The following is a 14,502-nucleotide window of genomic DNA, read 5'->3' as shown; positions in this document are numbered from 1 at the left end:
TTGTGTGTCCCTCAGTGGGACAACCTTTGGAGGCTAGAGCCAGAAAAGAAGGGGGAAGTTCTGTATCTTTATCATTGAGTAAGATTTTATCGATGGGACAAATTCTCCAGCTGGGGCAACCTGCAGCCTTAACTCTTGCTTAGGTTGTGCTGCCCAGCAGGACCATCAGCTCTTACAGAGTCAGGGGGGCAGATTGTTAATGGGCTATGCAGTGATGGGGAGACACAGCTTGCAGCCAGGAGATGCTTCTTGCCAGCTGGTTTATTCTCATGTTTCTGAAAGCCTTTAGGCCCTTAAAACAAATGTGGATACAGGTAACAATAAAACCATATTCCACTTATAGTATTCCTTTTAATCTACAAGGGACTTAAGACCATGATGTGTGAGGTCTTTCGTCACCTTCATTACCAGCAAATGCCCCCTGAGCCACATGGTGCTCTGCCTATCACCCCAAAGAAGGATCACAGGCTGTATTCACAGGATTCCTAAGCCTGAGATGTTTCAATACGTGTCATCTCTCGGTCACCTGCAGGCCAAAGAGCTCTAGATACAAAAGGGACACCAAGGCCAGGGATCCTGGCAAAGCAGAAGGACGCTGGGATACAAAGGGCAATCCTGTTGCTGGTCAACCTTCTGCCCTACTACAGGCTCATTCCTCTCTGTTGGGTATTTCCCAGACTGGATGATTTCCAGACATTTCCAGCACTGGGATGGTGGTTTGGCAGCTCAGGTTTCTGGCCTCAGCTCTCCTGCAGCCTCACTGTGTAACACTGCAGTAATCACAGGAAGAGTATGAACAAGTTCAAGGTTACCCCATGCAGGCATATCACACACCTAGTGTAGGTTTACATTGTTCCATGCAGACTATTTATTCCTGTTTCCCATAGCTCATGAAGGCTAATTCCTCCCTCATCAAGGCTAATTAACCTAGATGAAACGTTATCCTAACACAATGTTACTGCTCCAGGGTGGTGAGTGGCTCGTTTAGAGCAGTCGGGTGTCTGTGTGTCTTTAATGGCTTTAGCAAAGCTCCCCTGCTGGTCTGCATTGTTCCAGTGTCTTTGACTTCAGGGAAACTCTTGCAATTTCCATCCAGAGTGGATCTGTCCCTCTGCAAACCAGCTCTCCCTCAGCAGACTAATGATAATTATCCCACAGTAACTAGCACTTCAGTAGAAGCTTAGATCTGTTGCTCACAAACAGGAGGCAAAGCCAGTCTCTGTCCTATAGATCTTACCAGGTAATATCCCCTCCTCTCACCTAAACCAAAGCACCTGAGGAGATATATGTGCCCCCTTAGCCACAGGCAATGAGAACATAGCTACAAAAATCTCGTTGTAGTCAATAAGGTTCTTACAGCATCTCTAAAGAAGCTTGCTCTCGCTTGCTGTCAGTGAGTACTGTTGTGATAGCAGTCACCGCAGTCTCAGCTCCATACTCCCACTCCTCCCTCCCCCAGCCCCCCGATCCAAAATGGAGAAGTGACAGACAGATTTCTTTTTTAGTTTCCCCTCCCTTCTTACTTTGTCGCTAGGATCATCTTTTTCCTCGCTGTCTGCTCTTTCTGTTCCATGTGCTGTCTGGCAATGTGCTCTCCTACTGCCTTGGCAGGGAACTCTGTTTCACAGGTGTAGCCGAAATCTCTGGCCAAATGTAACGCTTCCCCTGCGGTCAAACAAAATGGGTCAGTCAGTTTTTAGGGTGGTGGTGGTGGTTGTCGTTGTTATTGTTATTATTATTATTATTGTTGTTATTGTTATGCTTACAGAATTTCTTCCGCTCTTAAAGAAACCCCAAACAATAGCAAATCACTTTTGTAGACATTTATTCCCAAGCTCAGTTACAGTTCTCAGCCCCGTTGGGCTCATGCTTAGTCATCAGATGGTGCCAGCTAGAAGCAAGGAAGGGTATTTCTCTCATGAGAAAATACTGGTGAAGACACTCGGGTTTAGCTCCCTCCCTTGCCACCCGTGAGTACTGGGAAGTTGCTCAAGTTTTGTAAGCCTGCTTCATCATTGATATTTAAGGCACAAAAATTAACAGAAGGTAGGAATATATAACTCTGAAGAGCTGAGATTCAGACTTTGGTGTTTCACTTCTCTATCTCTAAATGAAGAATAGCCTTCTACCCCAGGAGGGAGCTGTAGGGGTAACACACATTTCAGCATATTTGCTTAAGGGTTAAGCCAGCAGGCACAATACAAGTGCCCCATGCTAAAGATGAGTAGACCCCAAAGTAGGGCATGAGAAACAATCCTGTGTCCAAAAATATCGCTACCAAAATTGACCAGACGAAATGAAAAGGGATGACAATGAAGATCACAATTGATGTTTTATAGGTGGTGAAAACAAGGCAAAGGGAATACGTTGCTTGACTAGCCTTTGTGAGAAGACTGTGACAGAGGCAGGCACTGAGTATCTCCCTACCGCACCATGGAGACTGGACACTATAACCCAACTCCATGCTGGTGCCAAATGCCTCTGGAAGAACCTGCCCCCCTCCACTAGCTTAGAGAACCCAGAATTTCGTTTTAGGGTTTACTGAACACTCTGGCCTGCGTGCTGTGACTCTGACAACCTTGGTGTGGGATTTATCTGATCAAACACAGCTGCCTGGGGTGTGAACATCTGTGCCTAAGTTAGTTTTTCCCTGGTGAGAAATAGGCACTTCCAGATGACACTTGCTCTCCTCTCACTGTAGAAAGTAGAAATAGGTCAGCTACCAGAAGTGTATGTTGAAGCACATCTGCATGAGGCACTAACAGAGATGTCTCCAGAACAGTTTTGGGGTTAAGATACTGTGGGGTTTTTATTTTATTTTTCTTTTTTTCAGTTGTGTATTTGCTTGTCGCTACGAGAAGTGGCATTGGACCCTGGCTCTTTGGAGACTAGGCTGATGCTCCAGGTGAACAATTAGGAAGGATGCAGGTACTGTCACACTTCCCTTTGAGACATGTGCAAGTGGAATTAATCTCATTAAATGTCAGTATTGATGTCTGACCTAATACTTTCAAGTCAGTGGAGACAAATTAGCACTTGAAGCATGTGTCATCCTATACTAAAGTAGAAGGCAAAAGCTGATCAGAGGAATTACAGAAAAGTACGGGTTAGAAGTGAGCTCAGGAGATCACCTGCTGCTGAAAGCATGGCCTTAGATTAGGTTATTCATGGCCTTTGCGAGCCTAGTCTTTAACATTTCCGACCTTGGAGATTCCACAGCTTTTCTGAGCAACATAATCAAATTTTTAATTATTAATTTAATTTAATTTAATCGTTAATCACCCAGAAGTGCTGATTTCTCCCTATTGACTACAATGTGACATGAGAGGACAGACACAACTGTGATAGAGATGGTGTGACAAATCCCGTCCCCAGCAGGACTGGGTCTGCTCTGCACAGACCTGGCCAAGCCAAGGAAGATGGAAACTTCCACGGGAGTAGTGGTCCTGTGCCAGGGGCAATGTGAGGCACAAAGAACAGCATGCACCGACCTCTATTCCAGACTCTATTCTCCACTTTTTCAGTTTATTGTCTCCCCTTCTATCATTGGAGTTTTTAGCAGAAAAATACCTTTTGTTTCCACGAGCCAGTACTTTGTTTTGTGTTCATCTGAACTAGTCGGATTCAAGTACTACTAAAATACATGCACTGCTCCCAAAGAATTTGTTTGCTGACGCCAATCAACAACAACTTTCGCAGCTGTAACCAATTTTACAGAAAAAAAATAAAGATTATACTCAAAAACATTTGGATTTATTTGGATTTTTTAAACATGATTTCCCATATGCCTAAAACCAGTAAGAAGTTAACAAGTAACCACTATCTCTGAGTTGAAAGGAGAAATGGTTTCCACTTAGTTTACAGCTTCCAGAAAAGTAAAAGAATTTTTTGGTGAAATTAAAATGGATTTCAGTGGTATTTTAACAGTGAGGCAGAATGAACAGTCATATAGCTGACTGCCAGTTTTGTATTTAAAACATCTATCTCAGACTTCCTCATGGATGAGAAAGAGTACAAATTTAAGCCATAGCTTCTAAATTTTCTGTAGAGCCGCTTCAAAATTTCTACTTCAGCTACACCTTTACTTTTCCTTAAATAAAGACTTAAAGAGTAAATCAATTGTAGAAGAGCACCAGGGTTTGCTTTTCAACAAAACTCCATTAAAACACTTGATAGGTTTGTTTTCATGCCAGCATGGAAAGAAGATGAAGCTGTCATCAGGTGGAACTACCATTGTCCATACAGCTCTGTCCTGCTTCCAGTCAGACCCAAGTAGCAATATAAGGCCTATAATCACCAAATAATTTAAACATTTAGCCATTGGAAAAGCAAAACTTTATGTGATGAAATGTAGGCATTTATTTAACATGGTCAACAACAAACTGACCGGAATTTGTGTTCACTCAATGTAAAAGAAAAAAAGGGAATGAAAAGATGAATTGTCATTCAAACTTATCTCTACAAAGATGGTGTATATTATTTACTAGAGTTGAAGAAATTACACTAAAATGTTTTGATGATCTGAGAAAATTATATAAAAATATAAAACATGCCCACTTTACCTGGAGCTAGGATTATTATTGTGATTGAATGTTAATGGGATATGAAGAGGTAAAATCATGAGCAAAAAGAAACAAAATTACTTATCTGCTTGTGGCTATAGATAGCTAAAAATGTAGATAGAAATGTACCTACTGTGTTTTGTGAGATAATAAATAAAAAATGTTTAAAATATATTTTTAAAACATATTTTTACTGGAAATGGAAAGCTGATGTACGCTACGAATGCACATTAGCACTATGCGTATTTATTCACATAAGCACACACTTCCATATGACATACAGAGTAGGAATTCTAAATTATAACATCAAGTTCTGAATAAAAATACAAACCTGGACATGAAAACACTCTGCAGAACATGATTTGTGATATCTCATTGTTGAGCTAAGATAGAATATTTAAGCCAGACCAAATGATGATTTGGTGTTTAGGAGTGGATTGTGATACACTTCTGTACATATTATTTTTTGTTAAACTCTGTGAATAGAGGTCCCTCATATTGCTGTACATAGGAAGTAAGTCTGCTTGGTGGGGAAAGTAGTTTGCACAAAATGTTGTAAAAGATGGTCTTTCTTTTTCTACATCATAATTTGGACAAACATTAATTTTAAGGGAGAATGTGGAAACGTGGGAAATGTGAACGAACCGACCTCTTTTACCTTAGATTTTCTGCCTTCTGCCCAGTTATTATTTACATCGGGGGGATTCATAGTAAAGTAAGAAATGCCTAAAATCCCTGGCTTTTATAACCGATTGCCTTGTTTCAATCTAAATCGAATATCTCTATGTGCAATATCCCCAGCTCTTTCCTTCCGCAGAGACAAAGTATGCGTCTTGATCCTTTCTCCTCAAACCCAGCACATGGCTTTGCAGCTATAGGCAGTGCTGCCTTTCCTATATAATTTGACAATTGACCAGAAAGCTTTGCCTGATGGAAAAGGACAGTTGCTGAAACTGAATTGGCAGTGACAACTCTGGAAAGCCTCAGCGGAGAGACCAGCCGCGTACCTTGACAGGTTTCTGTGGGCAGGTGCATGGAGCAGCATGTATGTCTCCTGGGTCTAGCAAGAGTGAGAGATGCTCCTATCAGAGTGAAGGCAGAAGTTGCATCCCAGGAGAGGGACACTCAGCATCTGAATCTCCTACTCTCTCCTCCTCCGGATGCTCTACCCAGCAGAAATGCTACCCAGGGGGAGGAGGGACAGGCTGGAGGTGGAGGGAAAGTTTTTTCTATTTGTAGGGTGAGAAGGGAGGAGGAACAAATGGAAAGACATTTAAACAAAGGTTGGTGGGGGAGAAGTGTGACAGTTGATAGCACGGTGAAAAAAGTAACAGCTGACCTATTTTTCTCAAGAGTTTTGGTCCCCAAATGATGAATGCCATCAATTCTGTGTCCTGGAAATTTAGTGTCTTAATTAGGTTTGACAGAAAAACAAACTCCAGACTTTTTTATAAGTGCTTTTTATGGTTGGATTTGGGGTTTTTTTTTGTAAAAAAGTTTGGTGGTTTTAAAATAATTCATGCATTGATTTTACCTGCATCTGCAATTACATTCATGCTATATCTCTACCTTATAAGTGACCTGTCCAAACAGAAGTGGACATCTCTCCCCAAATCATTTCTCGCTCCCACTTGTGAAGCTTTTGACTCCTTTGAGCCAGCAGTAAGGCTTAGCCTTGGCAATGCTAGCATTTAATGGAGGAGCCTTTATTGTATCAGCTAAAATATAGGAATTTTCCTTTTAGAACTGGTAAGAAAAATGACCTTTCCCTTCATCTAATCTAGGCACTAGAGGGCATCCCTCACCTACGGGTTTGCGCGAAGATCTGTCCCGTACCGCTGGGGAGAGTCCTGCCACGCCGAGTTCATTCTCCCAGTCTGTCTTTCCACCCATTGTGCCGATTTATGTGGATGGCAACGCAAAGAGAGATGAGCTGTTCAAAGAATCCCTACTTCGGGTCCTAGAAGTCCCTACCTAGACACTAAAGATGCAACCTGACCAAAACAAGAATAATAGTAAACACTCAGCAGCCACGCTGAACCCCACATTAAGTAAGTTTGTAGAAAACAAGGGGCAACAGAATAATTTTCATGAAGTCTGGAAGTTTACATGTCCATGCAGCCTAGAAATTCATTGCAGTTCCTCTGCTGGACTTAGCAGTACTCCCCCAAACTCAATTATTTTAGTCTGTTTTAGAGAAAGAGAAGTATTAGTCATGCCAGAGACTTTTGAGATGGCTTTGGTCAATATACCTAATCATGGTACAACTAATTTTGTCTTTTTGTAGCTTAAACAGATATTCCAGAGGTTGAGCATATTCCTGCCTTACAGAGATTAATTAAAGGCCTCGATACATTGAAGACTGTGAACATTTTCAGTAATAATAAACTTAGAACCATTTGAAGTAATCAAAAATGACACAATCCTGGCTCCTTATGAGAAGTCCACACAGTGCACCTGATATTTAGGGATTTAATAAGACCAAAAAATCATGATGCCAATTTCTGTATTGATGTCACACAGAAAAAGCCGATATTATTTTCTTCATGTCCTCTAAAACCCAGAATAAACCTGTGTCTTTGTATTCTGCTTCTTAAAGCAGCAGGAGCCAATGAAGGATGGGGTTCCTTGGGGAAACCGTGCTATGAGTTAGTACCACCTGGGAGTATTATCTGCATGTCCAAAGGGAGGAAGCTTATACCACAAAGAGTTCAAGGAGCACTGCCAAGTTTGGCCAAGGATTTGTCACACAGACAGAAAATGAGCTTCATTTTGTTTTCCGTTGGAACGTTAACGCACATGGTGGTGAATTTCCCAGAAATTCCAGTGGAAAAAAATTCATCGTTAGCATGTCTAGGCAAATAGGTCTCTGTCAAAGTGAGCTCAGTCTCAGTATATGTCTTTAGGACTCAAAGTAAGGCGGTCTAAGAACAAAAGCAATACCATGGGCTTGATAATAGGTTTGATATTGGCTTTGAATAAAGGGCAGGGAGGCAAGAACAGCTCCATCCCTGGGAACGAGGAATCTAATTCTGACTTACAGTAGAGGTACTTTACCATCAGTACCAGGCTAGCAGTTGAAAGAGGGCTTCCTCACTCTCAGTCTCTCGTGACGAATGAGTAACTGGCCATATAGCTCTGTTTATTCTTCCCTGCTAAGCCCTGAGATGTATGAAGGACTGTGAAGGTAGGAACAGTCTTTGCGCCATAAACTGGTATTTTTTCCAAGACTGTAACTCCATTACAGCTTTCTCTTTATTACAAGCAGGTGTGATAAGGACACACCTGTATTTCAGAGCAGCCCCACTGTAGTTCTGTGTGTTCGGTGGCCCCTGAGAACCTTTGCCCCTCCTCCTAGATGCTGAAAAACCTCTGTTGTTGTGGATTCAGCACTCCATTGCCTTGTGGAGTCTCCATCCATTGAGACAATAGAAACCTCAGTAGACAAGGCCCTGAGCAACCTCTCCTAATTGACCCTGCTTTGAGCAGGAGGATTGAACTAGAGGATGGCCAGAGGTCCCTTCCAGCCTCAACCTTTCCATAATTCTGTGATTCTGTGGTAATATGTGCTGAGAACTCAGCCTACTTGGCTAGATCTGTATGGACCTTTCAGGTTATGATCCTAGAAGTGTTGACCTTTAGGATGAGCTGAGTGCTCTCAACATCAAGGAGGAGGGATCTGAAATTCCCAGAGCTGCTACTTGCAGCTAGACAACAAACTGAGTACTTAGTGGATTCACCCAGAATAGAAGAGATTCAGGTAGAGTTTCTTCCCTTTGCCTGAGGGGTTTGAACCTGCATCTCCCTGCTGAAGGTTTGAAGAGCCTCGCAGTATTTGGTGAATGATATTTAAACAACAAATAAAGGCCAAGAAAGTATCTCCTGGGCCTCTCTAGAGTTTATCTGAAAACAGATTTCATTCATTTATGTGTGGGGGGAAAAGGCTTGTCTAAATATTATGCCTTCTTATGGGAGAAAAAAAATAAATCACATTTTTGGATCAGCTCCAGGAAATTCACAAGTTTTTTAAAAAAGGAGGATAAACAAACCTACTTGTAGAGTTGGTATAAGACATTCATCTCACTCACAAGAACACTTGGATCATCGATTTGTAAGTCAGATCCCAGCACAAAAAAACACAGATCAATGCTGAGGAAACTTCAGGACCAAATCACTTGCTGGGAGCCAAGACGTCTCAGAGTGAACTTCCATTTTGCCACTCATTCTGTCTGTGGCTTTAGGCACACCAGTTCTCCTCTTTGTACAAAATACAGGTTATGATATTTAACACTGGCCAAAAAGTGTTGCATACAAGGAAACATTTTAATTATGTTTATATTATATTGCAATATTATAAACCCTACCTTCTACCAAAGAAGTCAAGAGTGTGACATTTGCTGCTTTTCTTCTTCCTGCAGGCAAATTCAGTCCCAGTCTGTCTAATTTTTCTCGCAAGCAGCGTCCTCCATTCTTGGATTTTGCTCTATTGTGAGAGAACAGTAGGAGAGAGAAACTTGTCTTTATTCTGCACTTTTTCCCCATGTTAATCGATGCCTAGAAATTGTATACAGGTTAGTGACAAATGTGTGGGGTAATGCCTGCACTAATGTCAACAATGGAAAATCTTGCAGAGCTGTACTCTGAACATCCTGCTCGCCTTGTACAAGTCTTTCGTGTTGGTCCTTTGACAATGTTAGACATTACAATGCCTTCACAGGGGCATCAGATCCTCAGACAGCTTTCCACCTAGTGGAACCTGTGGTCCTGAATTGGGCACAGAGCCTGGGATTGCAATGACTGAATATAAATACTAACAGTGCAGTCGCTTATATCTGATTTAACCACCCCAAGCTCCAAAGACAATCAAGAGAGAAACATGCACTTCTAGCACAATTAAACAGATATCTAGAAAGAAAGGGCTTTAGCCATCTATCCCACCTGGCTATAGGAGGAAGCCCGGTAGCTACTCAAATGTAGATGTCTACATGGAACTCAGCTCTAGCGATCCCTCTATGATTTATGTGGAGACCTGGGTACTTAGAAATGTAGGCTACGAAGCCCAGTACTTGCAAGGAAGAAGGATAAGGCAATAGGAAATGCTGAAGCCAAAATCCCAGCCATTGCTGGTTACCCACGCCCCTATCCCAAATGCCTACATTACTTTGCTCTCAGAAAATGGTTCCTGGTGCATCCCACACCTGCTTTTCTGCAGTGTCTCAGCGTTTGAAATATCTGAGACATGCCCACTTACACAGAAGATGCAGGTTCAATTTCTTCCTCAGCCTGAGGGAATTTTAACCTGTGTCCTTTAGGCACATGCAGCAGCCAGCTGGCAGGGAATTACTGGTGTTAAAATGCTTAAACATCAAACAGTGACTGCAACCCAGATCTCTCCCATCTCAAATGAATGACCTGGTCATTAAGTGATAAAGCCATCACTACAATTACACATTTGCTTTTGTTCAACAAATATTTAATTAACCCCAATGGAGGTTGAGGAGCTCTCATCTTAGAATTATTAAGCTATTATGACTATTAAGCATGCTTAACTGGGTGTTCTGAGGTGCAGGTTCAAGTTCCTTCAGGCCGAGGAAGGAATCAAACTTGGAATACCACCATTTGGATAACCGGTTTTACACAGTGAGAGATACCACAACTTTGGCCATGTTGTACATCAGGAAATGGCTTCTGAGAACACTTTATTCTGAAGAAAAGCTAGTTGGGAAAACACCTAGACAGTGACTGCTGACAGGGTGCAAAACCACCCTGCCAGGGCTCTGGCAAACCGTGAATGGGATTTAGTTTTGCTACATCTCTGCTGGTCAACTACAGAACATTTGAGTCTTTTCTCTAGTTGCCACACCAACAGGTATAGCCTGACCAAATCTATTCATTTACACTCTCTGCTTTGTAAAGCAGAATTAGCGTAGCCAGGCTGCTGGCTGGGACCAGTCCCTGGCTTTTGCTAACTCCTGAACCGTGCCCAGGGTTGATTTGAAAGAGTGATACTTGGTCTGGGCCAAAAATCGATGGGGATTATTCTAGCATTTTAACAGAAGAAAGAAATTGGCCTCCGTGATCGGGCTGATGCCCTTGCATTCTTCATAGCTTGCACTAGTGTTGAAGTCTGTGGTATAAGTATTTAAAGCATATATTCCTCTGACTATTAGCTGAAGGCCTCTGCAGGGTGAAGCAATAATGGAAGAAAATTTGGGGGGATGTAGATTTTGGATGTCAGTGCCTATAGAGGTAGTTAAATGGGGCTCATGCCCCTGAAACAATTTTAAGATTTGATGATCTGTAGTCAGTACTCTGCAAGATGGCTTGAGACAGCTCTTGGAGTACTACATAACTTAGAATATCGCAAGCTGGTTAAAACGACTTTCAGTATAAGCAGGAGGATCAGTGTGGCCTTCAGTGACAGCAATGCAATAGCCCATGACTTTCCAGCTAGTTTTGATCAAAGGGCATTCAAGTAGCTTGTGCCATCTAAGCTGATGCCTCAGGGACATTGCGACTTACATATGCCTGGCTGAATTACAGCCGCCTCCTTGTTCTCCACTTGCAAGGTGGGACACAGACTGCCTCTTCCCTCCTTTCTGCTGTGGCTCTCTGGAGGTGGCTGCTCTGGTCTGTGAAGGGTCAGAGGCAAAACTGTACCTAATTACTTCCCTCCAGTATCTCATAGGATAAGGAGAGCAATAAAATCAGCATATTCTGTCTTTTCTGTACTCAAAAGGCATGCGGAGGAGAAAGGAAGAAAAAGGCATCCCTGCGCTCCATGGTTTAGTTTTCTATTGAGCGAGGGCTGTAAATACATTCGGTAAAACAATTTACTTTTAAATAGTTTCTCAAGAAGAAGTAAGATTTGTAGCTCTGGTGAAATTTTCTGCACATTAAGGGCTTTTCCTGTTTTGGTTGGGTTTTTGTTTGTTTTTTTTTTAAAAAAAAAAATACATTCAAAACAAAGCAAAGCAACACTTATCAGTCTCCGATGAATAAATGAACTGAGAGGGTAAAAAAAATGAATGAGTTCACTGAAAAATGCAAACCTTCTGTGAAAAACATCAACACAGTCTTCATTTTTTGTATTTATTGAAAATTTCCCTAGAAATAGTTTTCACCCCCAGTCCATCTCCTGTTTTCCCACATGGTGACCACCTATCCAAGTAAGGAAAGGGAACAAAACCTATTTGTAGAAAACCCAATTACAGAAATTACAGCACTTTCTAGGACTTGTTATTCTCACCTTCAACTTACCTTCTCAAAATACCTCCTAAGAGGGAAGCATTGAGGCATTCTGGTGGTGAAAGGCGCCTCTTCACCTCTGCAATGGTCACTTTGTACTTGGAAGTGGAGCTGAGTAGGGATAAGCGGCCAGGAACAGAGCAGAACAGGTCGGTGGGGTTAACAACACAGGTGCCACCTACAAAACAACAGATGATTTAGGCTGGGGAAAACCTCTTGTTTTGACAAGCTCAGTCATGAAGAAAAATTCTGTTGTTCACTTGGGGCTGGTTTTGTTATTGTTTTTGTTAGGGTTTGGGGCTTTTTTAGGGGTGTGTTGTTTGTTGTTTTTTTTTTTTTTTTTACATTGTATCACATTGTTGCTTTGAGAAGATGAATGCATCAAAATTTCAGCCTGGGAAAAGTGAGTTATTAGATCTCATAAGCTTTATAGTCAAATTAGATCATTATGGCTCTTTGATATAATTTGATTTTATGCTCAGCAGAAATTACATAATATCATTGCAAGACTCTTGTACTGAGTATGATTAACAACATAAGATTGAATCGGATTCAGGTATCATTCACAATTTTAAAAATGCAGTTGGGGAAAAATGTAGGATGTTGGCCCTGCCAAGAAATGTTCATTTTAACTCTCATAGCAGTGTTTAGGATTACAAAGATGCACCGGCACTATAGGTTTGCAGAGATTTGCAGCTAGAACGGCTTTCCACACCTTTGAACCCTCGTATACTCCTTCTAAAGTTAGGTCAAATCCTCAGCTGATATGAATGATTGAAATCTATTGAGCTACATCAGTTTATCTCAGGTTAGTTCTAGAATTATTTATTGAAAATGGCGATTACTTGGCCTGGGTCTAAAACTGCTGAATGATGACCAAATCTTTCAATGAAGCCTGTGATCAATACCTCCTCAGGCAAAATCGAGCTTTTAACTTAAAGTTAATATGAGAGAGAGCAAGAGAGAAAACTTTCTCTGCAACTGATCCAAGAGGATAGAACAAACTCCCAGGGCAAAAAAACAGCCAACCAAACATCCTGAGGACTAACACATATTTAATCACCAAGTGCAAAACACTTTTCCTTGACCTGCCTTCTCCAACCTGACTACAATAAAAATCTCTGTGGAAGAAATAAATCTTACCACTGCATGCACAATTCTTCCCTGAGGGATATATGAGAAAAAAGAATGAGCTGCATATGACAGTGATATAAATATCATAGAATTCAATGCACTACTACTAGAAGGAGTTCAGATGATTTATGTGAGGATGATGATACAAAGACCTTCTTAGAGCAGAATGAAACTGTGCTCATCATTCAAGCTTAAAAGAAAGATACTGTATTTTTTAGGCTACCAGAATTTCTTCTTTCCTGCAAACACCTTATTTTTTTGCACAAAACCCCATCTTTTTTGCACTGCAAGAGCTCACTTCATTATGCTTAAAAATTTTAGTTTGCAATCTAAATTCTGTAGTGTGAATAGAATAGAATGGAATGGAATGGAACAGAATAGAATGGAATAGAAAACAATAGTTCACTTTAGGCAAGATCTTAACACCTTTATTTTCTTCCACATGTAAACCTTCTTAAAATTAAGGTGACTATGTGTGTTCCAGTTTTAGCAGAGACAGAGGAATATAACTGAAGGACGAAACTTAAAGGCAGACTATTGCTTGCTTGCATAAGGCAAACAGAATTTCTTTCCAAATATTTCAGCTCTTGAAGGTATATTTAAACATTTGTGCTGACAGCAACACCAGAAAATAACATCTCTTGGTATAAATCCCAGATGGGTGAGATCCTGACTCAGTACAGCAGGGTATTTTATTCCTTTTCTAATTATGTTACAGGATAGTTATTAGTGTCCACATCTCAGACAGAATATAGAGGCAAACCGTGCATCGCCAAACGTATATACACATCAAGGGCACTTATGCACATTTTTGCACAACTCAAAGCTACAGTTCATGAGCTCATATGCTCAAATGCAGAAGTCTGGTGCCACATGCCTAAAATGTTCTTGGTTTTTTGTTGTTTTGGTGTTTGGGTTTGTTGTTTGTTTGGTGGTGGGGTTTTTTTTCTTCATATCTGAGGCAAGGCTGTGAAGAAACCTATAAATATTTTCAATCAACATTTTCAAACTTCTGGTCTGTCAGGTACATTTGTGAAGAGTGTTAGCACTGAGTAGATTTGTTTGTTTGGCATCTTCTGCCACGCAGTACATATGCACACGTGTACATACACACGTCTCGAGAAAACAGTAGCAATGTGTACATATTTATTTACTTCAATAAGTCTGTAAATTTTATAATGAGCGAGACTGTACAGAAATCAGTGTCATATTAAAGTGTATCTTCTTGCCAGGTTAAGCCAGTATGTGCACCATTTATGCCAGATAAATAATTGTTCCTTTAATCCAAAAACCTGTTACCCTGCAGCTGCTCCTACCCTAACCAGAATTTACTGGAACACTTCTCATTACTATCAAATAGAAGACTGTTTACCCTCTACAATATTTTAAAACATCACGCCTATGCAACCTGATCTTAAAGAAAGCAATTCTAGGTAAACCAGGTATGGGTTAAAAGTAAAAGAAAACAACAAGCCTAAGTAATTTGCTTTCCAGAATCATGGAGAACAAGTTGCAAATTACAAGAAGGTAAAATCTGTTGCATATAATTACTTCACCA

The 14,502-nt window shown here is 41.0% G+C and overlaps 1 protein-coding gene across 1 annotated transcript in view; it reads right to left on the bottom strand.

The window, feature by feature from the left end:
* TFAP2D (transcription factor AP-2 delta) overlaps positions 1 to 14,502 on the bottom strand; it is a 49,981-nt gene that overhangs the window by 21,652 nt on the left and 13,827 nt on the right. The window contains exons 3-5 of the mRNA XM_013300619.3: positions 11,823 to 11,988; positions 8,927 to 9,045; positions 1,524 to 1,665 (exon numbers count right to left, since the gene is read on the bottom strand). Of these exons, the coding sequence (XP_013156073.1) occupies positions 1,524 to 1,665; positions 8,927 to 9,045; positions 11,823 to 11,988 (427 nt within the window). The remainder of the gene's footprint in view (positions 1 to 1,523; positions 1,666 to 8,926; positions 9,046 to 11,822; positions 11,989 to 14,502) is intronic.

This window comes from Falco peregrinus, chromosome 7 (genome assembly GCF_023634155.1).
Source record: "Falco peregrinus isolate bFalPer1 chromosome 7, bFalPer1.pri, whole genome shotgun sequence".
In the NCBI taxonomy this organism is placed as follows: Eukaryota; Metazoa; Chordata; class Aves; order Falconiformes; family Falconidae; genus Falco; species Falco peregrinus.
This window is presented reverse-complemented; position numbering and strand designations above follow the sequence as displayed.